Raw genomic sequence first — 18,873 nt, 5'->3', positions numbered from 1 at the left:
TACAACACAACTAGTTTAGTTAACTAACATATATATATATATATATATATATATATATATATACGCAACATTCAGCATACTATGCATATAGTATGACAATGGAAGTGGATAGCAACTGGAAATCATACTCATTTCCAGAAATATAACAACAAACACACAATGAATACCATATAAATTTATTCAAAAAAATTTATAACCATAACTGTTCCTAAAACGATGATGGAACCTAACGGTTCCCAAAACGTCCTTTAAAACCAATATCGCTTTAATCCGGAACAAAAGATCCATACTGTTTGTTCCATGTTTGATACCCTTCGAGATCCTTTTCAACAACTGTTGGGCGAACAAAACGCATCGCTGTTTCGAAATCCGAAAAAGAAATTGAGCGAATCTGAATAAGTTTATGTTTTCATTTAACAACATCATAAATGCACGACAGAGATAGAGAAGGTGACTAACAAAGATAAATAATAAAAATAAAAAATGGAAAAAAGTGGGTCAGTAACATTTTCTTTGCAAGAATTATTCGAAGGGATCAATAAATTTCTGCACTCGAGTGCTGATATTTCCAGTTTTCAGGGTTTAACTCAGTGAATCTCAAGTTTAGTGCTATTGAAAAAATTTCTCAAAATTAACATCATCAGCGCTAATGGACGCAATGTCAAGCGACGATGAATCAACAATATTACGAACTGGAACCATGGCTGCTTCGCAACACAGTTGCTTCATATCTGCACCCGAATAACCTGTAATATCACGATAATGAAATTTGTTCCATTTGCAATAGTAAAATAACAAAATTTTTTCCTCGCAGCAATAGGAAAACAGTAATACGACGGGTCAATTCTAAAACAAATGAGTGATAATCGTAGTGCTTATAAAAAGAACTCGTTCAAGATGGTGATGATGTGAACCAAATGTTATTCGGACAGAATTCAGTAATGAATGATAAAATACTAATGATAAATTTTGTCTGGACTCACCATTCGTTAATTTCGCTATGGATTGTATATCGTCATCGGAAAGATCGTGTTTCTGATCACTGAGAAGTGACTGAATCATTTGTACTCTTGCAGTATCACATGGTAAGCCAATGTACAATCGTTTCGCAAAACGACGTTTAACAGCTGAATCCAATTCTTGAGGTCTTTAAAAGTAAAATAATTAAGACGATGCAGCTTTATATCCTCTATTCAGTTCATATATTTCCGCAACGGCGAACAACATAAATATGATTTCAAAATAAGGTATTTTTCAGGATAATTTTTAAAAAAATCCATTCATAGAAAAAATTAATGAAAGAAAAAGGGGTGTAATAAGAAAAGATCATACCTGTTTGTAGCTCCTAAAATAAGAATTCTTTCATCAGAGGAAGTTGCAACACCGTCTAAATGGATAAGAAATTCAGTCTTGATTCTTCTTGATGACTCGTGCTCACTTTCATTCCGACTTGTAAGTAAAGAATCAATCTGAAATTATAGTAGATGAACTTAAGCAGTAAAGAAGTAATAACGGATTTCACTAATGACTTCAGATTCTTAACACTATTCGATGTCTTATCCACCCGATAGACTGAAGAGCTTCAATAGCAAGGAATTCATAGCATGGAAAGCGTAAGAGAATGTCCGTATCTGACAGTCAAAATAAATCAAGTTCATTGGAAGGGGATAAACGACATGATGCATGGAGAAATCAGGATTTCGAAATTTTTTGGAAACCTAACGTTATAGTCATAACCTAACAGGCTTAAAACGACTCATATATTGCATACAGGATTTATTAGAAATCCTGGGAGGTGATATATGTTTTTTGGAATAAGGTGAAATTAAATTCAATTCACCTCATCGATGAAAACTACGGAAGGCTGCAAAACCCGTGCTATTGCAAAAAGAGCCCGGACAAGTTTTTCACCTTCACCAACCCATTTCGACGTAATAGATGATGCTGCTATATTGAAAAACGTTGCTTTGCACTGTGATGCAACACATCGTCCTGCAATAATGATTTTATAAAACAAACGCAAATATTTATGTAAATTCACAGAAAATATTTGATATTAATATTTGATGCCTTCTCAACAATCAAAAATATATACTTACCAATCATTGTTTTACCAGTGCCAGGTGGTCCGAAAAGTAATACACCTTTGGGTGGTGCACGTATGCCTTTGAAAATGTCACTGAAACAATACGGCATGACAGAAGGAACATTAATAAAACAAACTAAACTGATAAGAAACAGGAATATTAGTGATAATAAAATGCATTTTCTGCCGCTTTCGGATAATAGAGGTGAATATTTGGGTCCCATCTTAAGCGTTTCAAAATATGATAATGTAATCTGTCGCAAATTCAATTTTGATATGCGAACGTTTCCCTAACATTTCCACATGTAAATAAATGTTAGAAGAATAAGTACTGCTAAGCAGAAATAAGTGTATTTTGCTCTGATATTACCTGGTGCAAATATAGCCTAGTCTTACCGAAAGGAATACATAGCGAATTCACAGATAATAATAAAGTAATTCAATGATATAAATAATTCTACGTAGTTCATACCAACCGCGGGGACTAATGTTAAATACATAAAATCATACGGCCGGAGAAATGGAAGAACGATAACTTCTTTGAGCGCTTTTTTAGCTGATTCCAAACCAGATACATCCGCCCACTGAATATCCGTTCGTGTTGACATAATCTAAAAATCAAAAAACTTGAAAGAGTTCTCAATCAGTTTCTCACTGTCTGCAGAAAGGAAAATATTCCTTTTATTATCATAAAATATTTACATAACTGCTTTTACAACATTTATCATGGATTAAATTATGCAGCAGTGTTATCTTTCAAAATATTGTTATGTTGCGATAACTGTAACCAAAACTCTATAAATTATATATCCGCATATGCAGTGATATAATGGAAACAGTACAGTGAAATATCAAAGTGATAAACTGCTCAACTGCTTAGAATTCATATTCATAGCATAATGAAAATACATCGTACAGCAACTAACCTCGGCTTCAATTATGTTAATTATATTGTCGTCCAAATTTTTCAACGATTCATCCGCTTTCCACCCTTCTCTTTTACTTACAACGCCACACCCACTATTCATCGCAGGATGTCTATTTTGTAATTCATTGACATTTCCATTGGTATCCATTTTGTGTACTAACATCTCATTTGTCAGAACAACTTTCCTGTAAATGCACACTTTAAGAAATTTCAAACATACAAGAATAATGCATAAGAAAACTCTTCTATTCTGAAAAAGATGAAAGCATAATATGCAAATAGGTCCGTAATTAATAGACAAAGTGATCTCCTAACTAATATCTAAGAAGACTGCAAGCGCACAAAGAGGAAGTGATGGCTCCGAAATCTGAACGACCACGAAAAAGTAAGTAAGAATAGGAAAGAAAATTAAAAAAAAAGTAAGTTTATAAATCCGGGATATGAACTAACATACAAAAGATTGCAAAACGAGATGAAAAAAAATAAGTAATAGAGTTTACCTTCCTCCTAGATAACGCTGTGTCTTGTCATTAATGGTGTTCACCTGAAAAATGGAAATGAAGAACAACTTATTTTGCGATATTTTACAAAGCCCATTTCCAAGGATGCAGCATAAAAGCTACTGAATAATTACTTAAAAAGGTCTATGAAAGTCAACGAAACCTAAATATCATACTTATATCATTGAGAAAAGGATAAAGAAATACTTTGTTAGATTTACCAATTTCTCAAAAAAGATGTTGCTATTCTTTTGTCTGCTCAAGAAAGTTTTCTATCACTTATTTTTTCTTGAAATGTTAAAGTACAAACTGCAAAAGATATATAAAAAAATTAGTCGATAAACTTACATTATCAGGAAATACTGGCATTACTTTTTTTACAACTGGTCGTCCACTGGCACTTCTAAAAACAACGCTTTATTAAAGAACACTTTTATAAATGAGCTCGATAACAACATAGCAACCATTTGTAAAAGTTCTGTTAAAAGGCAAGCCGGATTATACCATGCATGCGGTCAAATCTTTAAGATAAGCTGTCCACTAAGCTTTCCAGAATTATACTGGAGTATATTGAAGCTATTTTGCTGGAAATGTATATTTGAAACTAGTGCAATTGCACAACAGGCAACAAGTGGAAGTCAATGTATGTTATAAGTGTCACCTAAAAAGCTGCAAAATGAGATAAAATCATACTTGAAATCTGTATCAAATCCTGATCGTGAACACACACCATTCCTTTTGATGAGTCGATAATACTTAATTGATCCAACATTCTTATTCGAATTGGTGGAGCATGGATGTTTCACGTCATCTTGATTTATTGAGGGTGGATTATTCTGAAAACATGACACGAATTGGTTGAATCGGGGATTAACCCCGATTATTATGCTCAGGATTCTAAAAATAAAAATGTGCGGTACAAAAGAAGTGTGAAATTTAATACAAAATTCGAAGAAAAAATAAAATTTCCTTCGCTGCAACAAATGAGAAAGTTTGGGCTCGAAACACTGTGCTGTCTCATCATGAATAAGATAGAAAAGACTCTTTGAATTTTGGAAAAGAAATGTTTTTCTAAAAAAATTTTTCGTCTGACTCTCTCAAATAATCTGTTTTTAAATCCAAGGCGTTGGTAAGTAGATTGCACTGCGGAAGGGGAAACTGTTAAACAGTAGCTTGCATCAATTAACTTACCATATTATCCAACAGCTGTCTTTGCACTTCCAGTACTTTTGGATCTTGAGTGAAATTGAAACGTCCCTCTTTGGTTGTTTCAGGTTTCATCTGAATTAAAATAGAAAACCACATCATGATTTCTTGGAAAGACAATGAATTTTTATCTAGATTAACTTAGTGATGATTTCCCTATAGTACTGTTTCCTCCAAGTTTCTTCTGCCCGGAAATGGCCGAACGAGGTGTTAAACGGCAATTACATAACACAATAAATGATATATTAAGGTTTGCTAAAAATTTTCTAATAAGAAGAAAGAAAAGTCCCAAGTTCTGACGGGAAGAAAACTATAGTTCATCACCGAAGAAGCATATTTGACTTGTAAATTAAAATTTGAATGAAATTTAAATTTCTCTAACAAACTGTGTGACATCAATATCCAACTTGGAATAATGGCAAAACGGAAATGATTTTACCGGAATTGTCATAACTGGATTTAATTTGCATCAATGAAGATGTCCGATAATAAAATTTGCTTGGAAAAAGAAAGCTTAAACTGTTTAATAAAACTCTTCAGCATTTCCTAACCACACCTGATCCAAATCTGTGGATGGACCATCGCCATCACTATTCGCTCTTTTCCGATTCATTAATTTCTCCAGTGACCTTTCACTTTCCTTAGAATCAAATGGTAACTATTACAGTACACAGAAATAATTCACTACTATGCTTTGCTTCGATTACTTTACGACCATTTTTGCATATGAATATACTTCGGACAAGTCCGAAATGGTCCAACGTCACTGGAATCATGAAGAAGTGAATATGCACACAGCTGTCTCATGATATGACCAGAGTATTATCGAAGAGTTAACAGATGGAGAAAAGAGTTCGCAGTGCATTCAATCACTCATCAGTACTATTATTATTATCACTGATAGTTCGCCACCTAATACTCTCATTATCAGTTTGTCATCACTACTCTCATTATCGCTGCTATTTAGCTATTTCCTCAACTTAAAATTTGCTTTAATTCACATCAATGTCTGTGCAACTTCATCTGCTATGATATCTCTTTCTGTTTTTAATCAAAACGACTGTTAAACTGCATAATATTTCGCTCATTTCCTCAATCTATCTCTACACAGTATTTAGCAAATTTCACCACTCTCCTCACTTTCCTCAACATCTTTTAATTACCATGCTATTTTCATCGCTTGCAATCTCTGCATACCATACGTCTAACTAAAGTGTATCAGTGCTCAATACTCTATAGAAAAATATTCTTAGCTCCCCCACACTCACCGCGTAAAAATGCCTTAAAAAATCAGGACGTTGCATTTGCTGTGAACTGTGAAATAAATAGTTCATTCTGCAATTCTTTGTTTCACACTTTACTGCTTCACTCGTGATCCGGAAAGATGCTTCGTCTTTCCAGATGTCTTCCAGAAAAGTCTTCGTCCGTAAAAATACTCATGCGAAGCCACTGTTTAGAATGTATTTGCCGTAAGAATGGGAAAGCATTAATGTTTTATTCGTTGCAAATTCCCAAGTTGTTCCGGAAAGATATCTCTTTATCCGATTATTCGGCATAGCTCGCTAATCTATGCCAAAATATGATAGAACATTGTATACTATGCAAATAGAAAGTTAAATTGGAGTTAAATTCTATTCTAATATTTGGATTTTCCATATTTCTTAGCTTTCTGTTAATTTTTCAATTTTTGATTTAAACTTCAAATTGAAACCAAATTCCCTCTCCTTTCTTTTAATATTTTGGATGAATTATATTCAATTTGTTTCAAATTTGGTTTCATTGTTTACTCTTAGCAGTTCTTCTCTAAAGATTTTTCTTTTTTCTTCACTCCCTTGTAATAAAAATCATTTTTTCCTTAACTTTCTGGAATAGGGAGCCGTAAAGTCTTACTGAAAGTCATAATTACTTGGCAAAGTTTGTAATTTATAGAATGTATTAAATGATTTTGAAAAGAAAATTTGTGCATCGTTGAATCAAACCATAATAAAACAAAAGCAAATAGTTTAATATATTGAAATAAGCGAGAATTTCACTTTATTTTGCTCGGAAAATTTGACATTCTCACCGGGGATATGCCGAATGATACATCTGCGAGAAGTCTCACTAAGAAAGGCTCCTTTGTTTGTGCCCATTTTAGATTTTTAAGGAGTTCTGGGGAATATAATGATGTAAGTCTAGCATAGTCCTTAATCTAGTGAAGAACAGAAAAAAGCGAAATGTAACGGCATGATTGCAACTGTGGGAAAAAAGAAGTGCGATAAAATTTTCAAACTGGAGTCATTCTTATTTGTATTTACTTAGAGAGAATTACTACTAACAGCTTAAAGTAATGGCTTTTGTTAAGTTTTTTGGTTACCTTTTGATAATTTACAATTTATGGAGAACAATGCCTTAATTTTTGTTTGTTATGTATTATAATATTTCATCTTTCGGTAAATCCTTTTAATATCTCCCTTTAAATCAATTTCTTCCAAGCTGTGACGAATGATACATTTTCGTTAACAGACAAGTGGACTGATGATGGTAATCAAAATTGGCCTATATATTGCTAAGCTTTCTACTTATCAATCGTCTCTTCGAGAAAGCGAAAAATAGATGTGCGTGTCAAAACCTTTTCAAAATTGCGTATCTTTGATCAGCAGATGATATCTCGAGATGATTGAATGATTAATTATTTATCAAGCCGATGAAAGATGAATGGATATTAGAGGCGCTTTTTAAACATCGTCGTGGAGAGAGAGTTCCTGTCATTAAACTTGATGATAAGAAATGAAAGAAAAAAGTCGTGTTAGCGGTTCGGTAAGAGAAATATTATATTGAATGATAATCTTATAGCATGATGAACATCCTATGGTAATATCATCCCAAAGAATAATTAATATTAAAATGTTAAGATAAGTTTAATCTAAAAAGAAAACAAAATGGAAATTGTGTCTCATTTCTCCTGTTTTCTTTCAAGACAACAAATTTTAATAGTTTTTTTTCTTTGAAGCAATAAAATATTTGCATTCCGTTTCAATTTCACTCGTAAATACAACTTTTGGAATACATTTTTGAAAGTGAAGTATTAAGTTGGTTTCATTTTCACTCATCTATTCAATATCTCATATCTTCATTCACGTATGAACTGACGTGTTTTTATTTTCGGCCATTCAGGATCTCGAGCTTATTCTATTACACTTTTATTTGTGTATAAAGTTAAACGTGACGTATTTCCACTTAAAAAAAATGTATTATGATTTGTATATACTTTACAACATTATCGTCCATTTTACTTAATTGATTAATATCTTTGGATTTTATCAAAAGTATCAAGTTAATAAAGTCTGCCTTTTAAAAGTGTATTTGTTATGCAAAGAAACAAGAAAAGATTCACAGATTTTAATGCAATAAAAAATTTTTGTTGAATTTCTGCAAATCAAAATTACTGATAGTTATTAGATGTGTCATGATTATTTTATTGAATATACGTACAAATGCGTATTTATTTCTTCCTTTTCTATCCCTGAATTATCATGGATTAACAGTAGTTGCGCAAGGCACGTATCATAACAAGTATCACATAAGAGAAGAGACGAATGAAGAATGTCATGTAAACTGTCAACTGTGAACTGATGATTTTGATGACGAATTCACTGATGTGGCAAATTTAACAGCAGGTGGTGTATTCGTTTACACTTGATATTTCGTTCCTTATCCAGGTTATTGTCTACATTCAGTTTCCGCATCAATGATTCCATAATGTTTGTTTTTCCTTACTCAGTTATTCAAGTAATAAACTAGTCATTTCCAGGCCTTATCCAGTATTCTGTTATTCTTTTCCTTGATTAAAAGTATTGTAGATATTTAAATGTCTCGTAGGATATATTATTCTATATCAAATATATTAATTAATTTCTTTTGTACTGAATTGATTAATGATATCATGCATTGATATGTGACAGCAATCACCATTTTTAATAAATGAAAAAAGTATTGGATAATTTAAAATTCGAATTATTGATATGACTGTAGGAAACTTACGTGGCATGTTATGATGTAGATAGAAACTTACCTTCGTAAAAATTAACCATAGCAGAACTATTAATATTTAACAAGAAATTATTTTCAATCTATTTAATATCCTTTCCTTTCACACTTTTATTAGGATAATAATAATAAACAGTAATAGTTAATTACAAAAAAAGTTTGACACAATAAGCAGACTACATGATTATATATAATTACCTGGAAGAAATATGAATGATTTCCATCATCAAATATTACTGGAACAGACCAAGCTTATTCATTAAGCATTATTAAACAGTCTACTCTCATATACTGTTTTACATCTGCCATAATTTGTTTTATTAGTTTTCGTACAATTTTGATCTTAGTGTACAAATACTTTTTGCATTAATTGATAGAAATTTTTCGATTAATTGATATTTTATAAATCTTTCATAATTAGTTAAATGCATCCTTAAAAAGCAGTAGCATAATGATATGTTAACATTAACAGATTATAGCAACCGATATACAAATATAAAATACTTATTCCGGTTTAAAGGTACTCATGAAGTGATGCAATTTGGACAAGGATCATCATCAGCAAAGAGGATGGGTAAAAATGTCGGGGTCAAATGCTAATTAATTAGTCTACTGATTACAATGAATAATATATGCAGATGATTATTGCAGCGATAGTGGTGTGTAAATACAATGTATATCATAATAGTAGTAAAGATAAATTATCATTACAGTGATAATAGCTCAATATGATCATTATAATGGATAAGATAACAAAATATTTTACACGCTTTTATTGTTCATTTTGTTTCTATATTTTACCATTTCAATATATTTTTTAAAATTTGATAAAAAAGTTGTAGAAATTTCGTGCCAAAATGTTGAGCTCAAAATCACAAATAAATAAATGCATAAATAGACAAATAAGTAAATAAATAAATGGATAAATAGGCAAATAAGCAAATAAATAAGTATATATATATAATGTCAAAAAACGATTAAATTATATATGCTTATTTCATATTTTGATATGTAAAGGCATAGCAAAGGATAGTTTTTTAATCGAGTTATATGACATCATAACTTTCGCAATCAACCATCAAATTTTTATTTCGTAATGATGTTTGAAAGGAATCGTTTGCCAAAGTTAAATTTCTCAAACAAACAAATCGATGATATCATTCAATATATAATTTATATACGATGTGCAAGTAACTTTTAACAGTTTTTAAAAATTTATCCTAACTTTTCAACTAATATATCACAATTTAAACATCACATAACAAATGAACAATTAAATTACTGAGGTTAGTTGCAAAAAGAAAGAATGAAGCATATGTATGTGAGAATAAATGATTGTCCCTAAGTGTCCTTCAGATTCATCCTTAAAACAGTAACAGTTTTGGGGATATAGCAATAGCATCTAAATGTGCTAAAAGCTAATTGCACATTCTCAAGGGTTCATTTCACTTGGCCATAAAACATCGATCTCTGTCAAAGGTACCATTAACGATCATTTCGTTAATCCTTTTACAACTAACTGACTTCTGAGAGATATGATCCTAACGCTTTTACAGTGAACAATTTTGCTACTGATGAACTTTACCTGTAACTTTTGCAATTTGCATCGATTCAAAGTGACATCCATACGTTTTCAAAGCAAATGGTGCCATCATCAACAATGCAATATCAATCAAATTTTCATCCAAGAAATAGGTGAACTTTATAGCTTTGATATTTCTCTCATTTTATTTTATTAATTTAAGAAGTGTGTGAAATATATTTTGTTAACACCTTAAAGGTAAAAATAGTATTGTAGTAAAATTTCAATATTGCGAAAAACGTGAAACAAGATTGAAAATTGGAGAAAATTAAAATACTTCTTGATTACCTTAAAATTTTTTGTATAATTGTTTGGTTCTTTCATTTTTATTTCTTCCATTTCATTCCATTGTAATACGTATAGTGAAATGTAATTGTTCATTCACAACGTATACTTTAAGCAAAATATAATTCTATTTCGAACTATTGAAAATAATTAAATTATTGATTATACAATTTTTTCATCAAAATAAACGAAGCTGCAAAAAAGTGGAAGAATTTTGTAATTTTTTTCATTTTAGTTAGAAAGTTATGAAAAATAAAATGTTTTTTTTTACATTCAAAATCAGAAAAAAGGAAAGACTAGAAAAAACGAATCCAGTTGTAAACTAGTATTTATAAGGTAGAAATATCGATGACAGACTGAATTGAAATTTTTGATTAGTATATGTAAGATGTCATTAATGACATGTATTGCATCATCCCCTAATATCTTTGCTTACACAACACTGAAAAACGGATTAGGTTATCGGACAACCTGTCAAGTTGTTAAGCAATCCAACTCATTTTTTCAGGTGATGATATGATAGTGTAATTGAGATGATGTCTGATGTAACACTTTTCTTATTCAATTCTAATCAACCTAATGATATCTGATATAATAATTCTCTTCTTATTCAATTCTAATCAACTTACCACTTTTCAGTAACAAAATTTACCATTCGCTGGTAACAATTATTTATTTTAAATATTGATCTGAATGGTAATAATTATCTGTTGAAGTGATAATGTTTTTACTTTTCATGGAAATTTCAGCACAATACGAAATATTTTAATAATTGCTATAATAATTCATGCAGATATAATTTCCACTCATGATATACAAAAAAANAAAAAAAAAAAACAATCGTGATATCAAAATATCATATTGGAAAGGAAAATTTGATGAATTACAACATTCGGAACTAATTATTGATTCATACGTTAAAATGAATTGTCCAAAAGCAGTAAAAAATCGCTGGCAACTTATATTAAAATTTTAGCATTTTACAATAAAAGATGGAAGATTAATAAAATATAAATCGAAAGAACAATAGCTGAATTATTTAGTTTAAATGAAAAGTGAATGTAAATTATAAAGCCGAAAACTCAAAATTTTTCTGCGATTTACAAAAAGTTTCATATTTGATGTTCGATCTTTTTAATTTTTCTTTTATCTTATTTATTCTAGAAAAAGGAATTTGTTTAGTTTTTATTACAAAAAGAATTTTTGAAATTCTTTTTTTCGTCGAAAAAACAAACAAACTTGCATGCAAGCTGAACTTATTTTTTATGTAGGTACTCAAATTTATTTTGTATATTACTTATCTTTATCATTATCATATACGTTATCATTTTTTTTATCATATACTTTATCGTTATCATTTTTTTATTACTTCAGAATGCTTGTGATAAGTAGCTTTACAGATAATGAAAAGATATCATCATTGGGAATAATTAATCGAGTAATAAACTAATTAACCAAGCATTATTGACAAATAAGAATTGATGCATGTAATATTATTTTACAGTTAATTTAAGATTATACTTTTAGTTTGTAAATTACTTATCTTTTTACCATTTCCGTTTTTAATCCAGTACTATATTTCCCGGAAATTGCATAAACGAATAACAATGATATATGTGAACGGTTATATTACAATATGGAATAGAAAAGTGAAAAGAGTAAATGAGAAGATTACGGTAAATTTTACTAAATGATTTATAAGAGTTAGTTACAAAGAGGACGATGTTTAGTTAAGCCTCTCCCATTTCCACATGCTAGAAACCTCTCTCCGGAATATTGCGCTTCCCTTAATGCTACTACTACTATACTACTACTACTACTACTACTACTACTACTACTACTACTACTACTACTACTACTACTACTACTACTACTACTACTACTACTACTACTACTACTACTACTACTACTAATTCTTTTTACCTTTAGCATTCTCCCGTATAGCTAGCTCATTATCCAACTTTTCCTTTTAATCAACTTCCCCGCCCTGCCCATCTTCCTGCCTCTCATTCTATCATTTTCCCTCTCCTTCACTTCCTCATTGTTACCGTAACTTTAAACTTTTCATATAATTTCAGTTGTGCCACAAAACAAAGATGGAACTAGGCACTGTATAAGTTTTGTTCTTGTAATTTATCCTATTCCATTTATTCCATTCTTTTTTCATCGGATAATTTGGCTTTCAACCTTAATACTATTCTTTCTGGATAATATCTAGACAGTTTGATTTTCAACTCCAAAACAAACTTTGCCATATTTTCCGGATGATAACTGAATTAGCTTGGCTTTCAACTCTAATCCCATTCTTCCTGAACAATATTTGGCTTGTTTTGTTTTTCATTCTTCATATTATTGATGGCATAAGAAAGGAATGCACTGAAATAGTTTATTTCTGTTCTAAAAAAATTATGTTAAAAAACAAATATATATCTTTACTTTTACGATTATTTCCTTGAAGGTTATTTGTTAAAAAATCACAAAACAAATATTCCATCTCCAAAAAAAAAAAAAATTAATTTTCAGACATAATTGTTGAAGTAACAGTTTTTGATAAGTTTTTGGATAGTTAGTTATCAACCAAACGCAAAATTAACAATGATGAAGAAAGGAAATGGAAAGTTTAACAAATACAAAGAGAAAACAAAAAAACTGATTGATAAAATTTTGATAGAATTTCCGAAACGGAAATATTTTGGACCGGATAAGAAAGGAATAATGCCAAGAAAGAAGACGTACTTGATTGCTTCATTACTTGATCAATGCGACACGAATGATATGAAGACAATTAATTATAATATTGTCAAACCAATGGAAATAATCAACAAGGAATGCGAAACATTACGGTTTTTATTCTTATTTTTGTTCATACTAATTTTCATCAAAAATATTAAAATTTTCCGTTTTTCAAATGCCGGTATCCTGAATAACATTATATTAATATTTCTGCTAGGGACTTATTAAATTTAAATATTTTGATAACTTCTTTTTTTTAATAAATGAAAAGTGATTTACAGGAGATGAAGAAAATTTCATGTTGAATTAAAACTATGGAGGATTTAGGAAATTATAGAAAAGCTAATATTTCTGAATTGTACCAGGAAAAAGAAAAAAATCCAACCTACTGAAAGCTTTTCTTGTGATGAAAAATAATCTGATTCTTATTTTTTATTTGTACTATTATTTATCAGTTACACTAAACTTCTAAATTTCAATTTTCTTTGACTTTAAAAATTCATTTTCATTCATTTTCATCAGCTTTTCCTACTCAACTTTTTTTAATGTCAATTCTAAATTCAGTGCAGTAATGGATACCCGAATTCAATAACCAAGGCAAATTCCAAATTAACAGAGAAATACAGATTTGGAATTGCAGGAAATTGAACCGGGATGTGCCAGGATGCTCAGATGAGGAGCGACAGCAAAATGTAGTACCAAAGTCACATGTAGTACCCTGGCGAAGAGCGCTACCGATGCCAATAATTCGAAATCAATTACAAAATTTCCCCGGAAATGAATCATCTCAGTATTTTTTGTACAGAGTGCCAGTACCAACGCATTTACATGTAGCTTTCAATACAATACTATGACATTATTAAGAATCTCGCAAAAAATATATGACTAAATAATAAAATTCGATCCGTAATCAGAACTTATCTTGATGATAACGATAGTACTTGTAATTAAGTAATATTAACACATTTTAACTTTCCATTTTCATTTATTCCAAATTATTTGCTTCAGTTTAAAATTTAAATATTTAGCTAGACATGTTTCATTTTTTCATCATTATTTCAATTAAATATATCAATTTGCAATTTGGTTAATTAAATACTTAAAAAATTCATATTTCCATTATTTTCATTTTTTTTACTGTCACCCTTCTTTATTTTTTGTTCATTAAAATTTTTAAGTTTCATTATTTCTTTTATTTTTACTTATGATTTCAAAATTGCTTTTATAGTACAACTCTTTAGCAGCTAATCATTTAAATGTACTGGAAGAATTAATCAAACTTCTGTTAGTTTTGAAATTTGTCTATAAGCAAAACTATCTTAAATTTACAATTATTTAATAAATACACGGCGATTTCCAGATAATTATCCAAATAGGCTATGACTAATTTGTTCTTTCAGTTCTTAGCTGGCCAACATAATCTCTTGATGACTTTTTAATAATATCCGGAATATAATGCTTAAACCTGTTTCAGTTTTGCTGTGATATATCAAGCTGAACTTATATGATACCATACATGGTTTCAATTTTTCAGGATATTTTTAATACTGCATAATTATAGGCTTTATCACCATACAATATACCATGCTTATCACAATTGATGATCACTCGCTATCAACTTATGCAAATGCAGCAAGCTGCGATACAGCAATTGTCGTCACCATCATCATCATCCACACCAGTATCATCGCCATTATCATTATCTACTTCATCGTCAGCTATCAATCAACAAATTTTATCCAATCAAAGTAATATTGCTTTTCGTTTTTCTTTAAAATTAAAAATTTATAGAAAAAATTTTAATAACTAAATTGCTTTGATAAGTAAAAAAACTTTGATTTCAAATCTTCATTTCGTGAGTTTAATTATTCATTTTCTCTCCCTTATTTTTTCAACTTTTTCAAAAATACAAAATATAATGTGGAGGTATGAAAAAGAAAGGAAAGTTGTCATAAGTTGAAAAGTTACTGAACGATTGGTCACTTTTTTGATATTATTCTACACAGTCAATTAATATAAATTAGTATTAAATTCCCACTAGCTTAAATAAGCTGCTTCATCTTTTTGGACAAGAGAAATCTAACAATTCTTTTAGAAGACCTGCAGAATTCTTTATTGAAAAAACTTTAAATAAGAATGATAATGGTAAATTTAAAATGTGAAAAAAATTTTAGCAAGCATATATCAGCAGCAAAATCGTTTCCGGACAATGGATAATCAAAATCAATCAACTATTAAAAAATATCGATGTAATATTTGCGATAAAACATTCAGCCGAAGTAATACATTGGTGACACATAAGGTGACGTACGATTTTTTCTTTTCCTTGATAAAAGAAGGGCTTGGGATACGATATCTCTTTATGATGTATGGTTATATTAGAAGAAAAGATTTAAAATGTTAGTGAAGTTTGATAAATAATGAATGATTTAGAAAGAAAGGAAAATGGAGAGGATGAAATGCTGAAGGAAATTCCCACTAACAATAAGGATGGGTTTGAAATAAGTCTTCTTTTCCTGTTCATCATCCAACAATGACACTTTGGGTTGATGGCTAGCAAAAAGCTCGATGATTTCATAAATTATGCAAAAATAGGTTTTGTGCTAAAGCGATAAGCTTTCACCCGTTTTGCTTTTAAACCTTGTATAGTCAGTGTCGCCAATCTCTCTCCTTACCTTTCCCACTCTAAGCAATTTCTAATATTCCCTATCTTATTCTATATAATTCAAAAATCAGAAACAAATTTGAGTCAAAAAGAAAATAAGCCTAACAAGAATTTTATCGATCTATTTGAAAAACAAAAGAGGAACAATGCATAACGATTGATACATAAATGAAGATTGATTCATTCATTTCAAATATATCTTCCTTAGATGATAATTGAATTTTTATGTTGGATTAAAAAGCACTTTAAAAAAGAATTTAAAATAATTTTCTGAGAAAGTTGCGGGATATGATCAGCGAATCAGACCAACAAATGGATTTAAAAAGAACAGCAATTGATTCACTAAGACAATCAAACACTGAATTAAATAATCATCTTGCTGTAATAATGCTTCGTTCTTTTTTTTTTTTAATTTACTTAGAGTAGGTGAAGTGAATGGTTGTTCACTGCAAGATGGCTTATCCTTTAGTGATTGACTTTATAACAAGTAATGTTACTTCTTATTTAAAAATATTACCTTACGGTGCAAGAAGCAATTTATAATGTGATTAGTGTAATCTGACTGACCTGTCAAGAGAAATGATGGATAAATAGCACGTTGGTCAGTCACTTTTTGTGCCTATCATTAGGCTGTATCGTGCTTAGAAATATTTGCTTTCTTTTCAAAGCACTAGCAATTCTTTCTTTCTTTTGAATCTTTTACTAATCTCTAAACCCTCCAAAGCATACATACATCTGATTTATTGAGGATGCCACGGAACATTTCGATGTGAGGAAACGGAATTATGAAAAATTATGAAAAGTTTTCCTCTTCATTATTAATTAGCATCATTTATTGCCATTTATAACTACACTCATCTGTTACCAAATGGAGGAACTAAACTGTCCTGAAATTTACTTTTCCTCTAATTTCATTACCAATATAATATTAGGATTTAAATGAAATTCTGACGCTATACAAGAAATTTTGTACCGAATTTTGAAATTTAACCTTAAATAATTTGCCATTTGAATTATTTAAACGTTCAATTCACATGCTATCAATTACCATATCATTACGATTATTATCTTTCATACTTTTCAATTATTAATTCTACAGGGAATTTGCCTGTAGAAATTTGTTGAATATTTGTTTATTTTTGTTCAACAGAGGATTCATACTGGTGAGAAACCGTTTCACTGTGATCATTGTGGTCGAGCATTTCGACAGCCGGGCAATTTAACCCGTCATCGTCTTACCCATACAACAGTAAACTATTTTATCTCTTCATTTTCTTCTCATATTTACCGTATTACTAAAAAGAGTGAAGAAAAAAGAAATAAAAGATATGATTAAATTAAACAAAAAGTATCTACATTAGTCACAACTGTAAGCATTCCCTTATTGTTCTCGCATTACTATAACAAGTAAAGGTAATATATTCTGATTCACTTAGTTCAGTTTGTTTGCATAAAGATCTTTGTGTATGTATGCTTACTGTATATGCATTACCATAATAAATAAAGATTGCATATTGTGATTAACTTTGTAGACATGAGAATATATCTTTCATAAAATGCTTAAAATTATTAATTTCAGGTGAAACCTTACATTTGTTCCATTTGCGAGAAGGCGTTCAATCGGGCGTCAAATCTTCATACACATATGCGCACACATTCCCAAGTATTCCGTAGCAAAATAACTGCCATGCAGTCGTTCAGATCGGTTTAATGTTGAATTCCTTCTTAATTGTTAGTATTTCCTTGTCTTTTTCGAAAATTTTCCGTTTATTTTTATGTTTAAAATATATGGAAGTAAAGCATTTTAGAATGAAGGAAAAACGAGTTATTTTAAAAAATTTGTTAATATTTTAATTCACTGAAAAAAAATGATCTTATCTTATTTCTGGCTTCTCTTTTCAGGTCTGGAATAATTTGGAAAAAAATTAAAGACTGTTTGGGATAATTCTGGAATATTTTGCACCATTCAACTAAAAAGTGATAATTTGCATAAGCCGGTATTTTCAATGAATTATTACACTATATTTGCTAATAGTAATAGATCATACCAGACATTATCTCTTTAGACTTCATGGAAGAAGGAAAAACTTTTAAATCAGTTTCATAACTAGTTGTTATTTCTTTGTATTCAATCATTCCCCTTGAAATTATTCACCGATTTAATTGTAAAAAAATAATCTGATCACTGATAACATTTTTGAACAAATAACAAGACGAAGCATGAGAATTTTGACGGGAAAATAAAAATGTAAAGCTCAAATAATTGCAATGTCTCATAAAGATAATTTCATATTTTAGATTGAAGATATTGAAGATAATGTCTAAAAAAAAGAAATTAAAACTTTTTTTTGCAAATGCTGTTACAACAAAAAGATGAAATCTGAATTGAAAATAAACAAAGAGCAGTGGTTTTAATGAACAAAAGATTATTGACATCATAATAAAGCATATGGTAATAATGACTGTACTGCATATATGATAACAATGATAATAATACTAATACCTTTATATGACAATAATGACATTATACACGGTACATGATAATAATAATGATGATACTGATAACAATGACGATATATATTACTATATGAATCTTAAGTTATCCTCGAGAGTTTGAGCTATTCGAAATGGAATGAAAAGTGAATTTCATCACTTTGGCGACTTTGGCATTACATTTTCATCACTTTGGCATAACATTATTATTGTTATTATTGCTGTCATTATTGCTTGTTATTATTATTATTATTATTATTATTATTATTATTATTATTATTATTATTATTATTATTATTATTATTATTATTATTATTATTATTATTATTATTATTATTATTATTATTATTATTATTATTATTATTA

General features: G+C 29.7%; 3 protein-coding genes across 3 annotated transcripts; 1 reads left to right on the top strand and 2 right to left on the bottom strand.

The window, feature by feature from the left end:
• Positions 1-61: 61 nt before the first annotated feature.
• On the bottom strand, positions 62-5,662 carry LOAG_05931 (fidgetin protein). The gene is made up of 13 exons (XM_020447015.1): positions 5,277-5,662; positions 4,706-4,795; positions 4,208-4,350; positions 3,863-3,917; positions 3,515-3,558; positions 3,013-3,199; positions 2,597-2,697; positions 2,100-2,179; positions 1,841-1,992; positions 1,333-1,469; positions 984-1,147; positions 637-746; positions 62-391 (listed from the first exon to the last, which is right to left on the bottom strand). Exons 1-13 carry the CDS (start codon positions 5,331-5,333, stop codon positions 266-268), a joined length of 1,446 nt encoding a protein of 481 aa, XP_020302711.1. The 5' UTR covers positions 5,334-5,662; the 3' UTR covers positions 62-265.
• A 6,658-nt stretch (positions 5,663-12,320) lies between these two features.
• LOAG_05930 (hypothetical protein) lies at positions 12,321-12,548 on the bottom strand (the record flags this gene model as incomplete). The annotated part of the gene is made up of 1 exon (XM_003141468.2): positions 12,321-12,548. The coding sequence occupies one exon, from the start codon at positions 12,546-12,548 to the stop codon at positions 12,321-12,323; it is 228 nt and encodes a 75-aa protein (XP_003141516.2).
• A 783-nt stretch (positions 12,549-13,331) lies between these two features.
• Positions 13,332-17,725, top strand: LOAG_05928 (hypothetical protein; the record flags this gene model as incomplete). Its single annotated transcript, XM_003141467.2, has 6 exons — positions 13,332-13,459; positions 13,990-14,179; positions 14,911-15,097; positions 15,524-15,651; positions 17,165-17,263; positions 17,594-17,725. 6 exons carry the CDS (start codon positions 13,332-13,334, stop codon positions 17,723-17,725), a joined length of 864 nt encoding a protein of 287 aa, XP_003141515.2.
• Between the last annotated feature and the right edge of the window lie 1,148 nt (positions 17,726-18,873).

This window comes from Loa loa (assembly GCF_000183805.2).
Source record: "Loa loa unplaced genomic scaffold supercont3.11, whole genome shotgun sequence".
NCBI classification, from domain to species: Eukaryota; Metazoa; Nematoda; class Chromadorea; order Rhabditida; family Onchocercidae; genus Loa; species Loa loa.
Note: the sequence above shows the minus strand (reverse complement) of the source record. Positions and strands in the feature narration are given on the sequence as shown.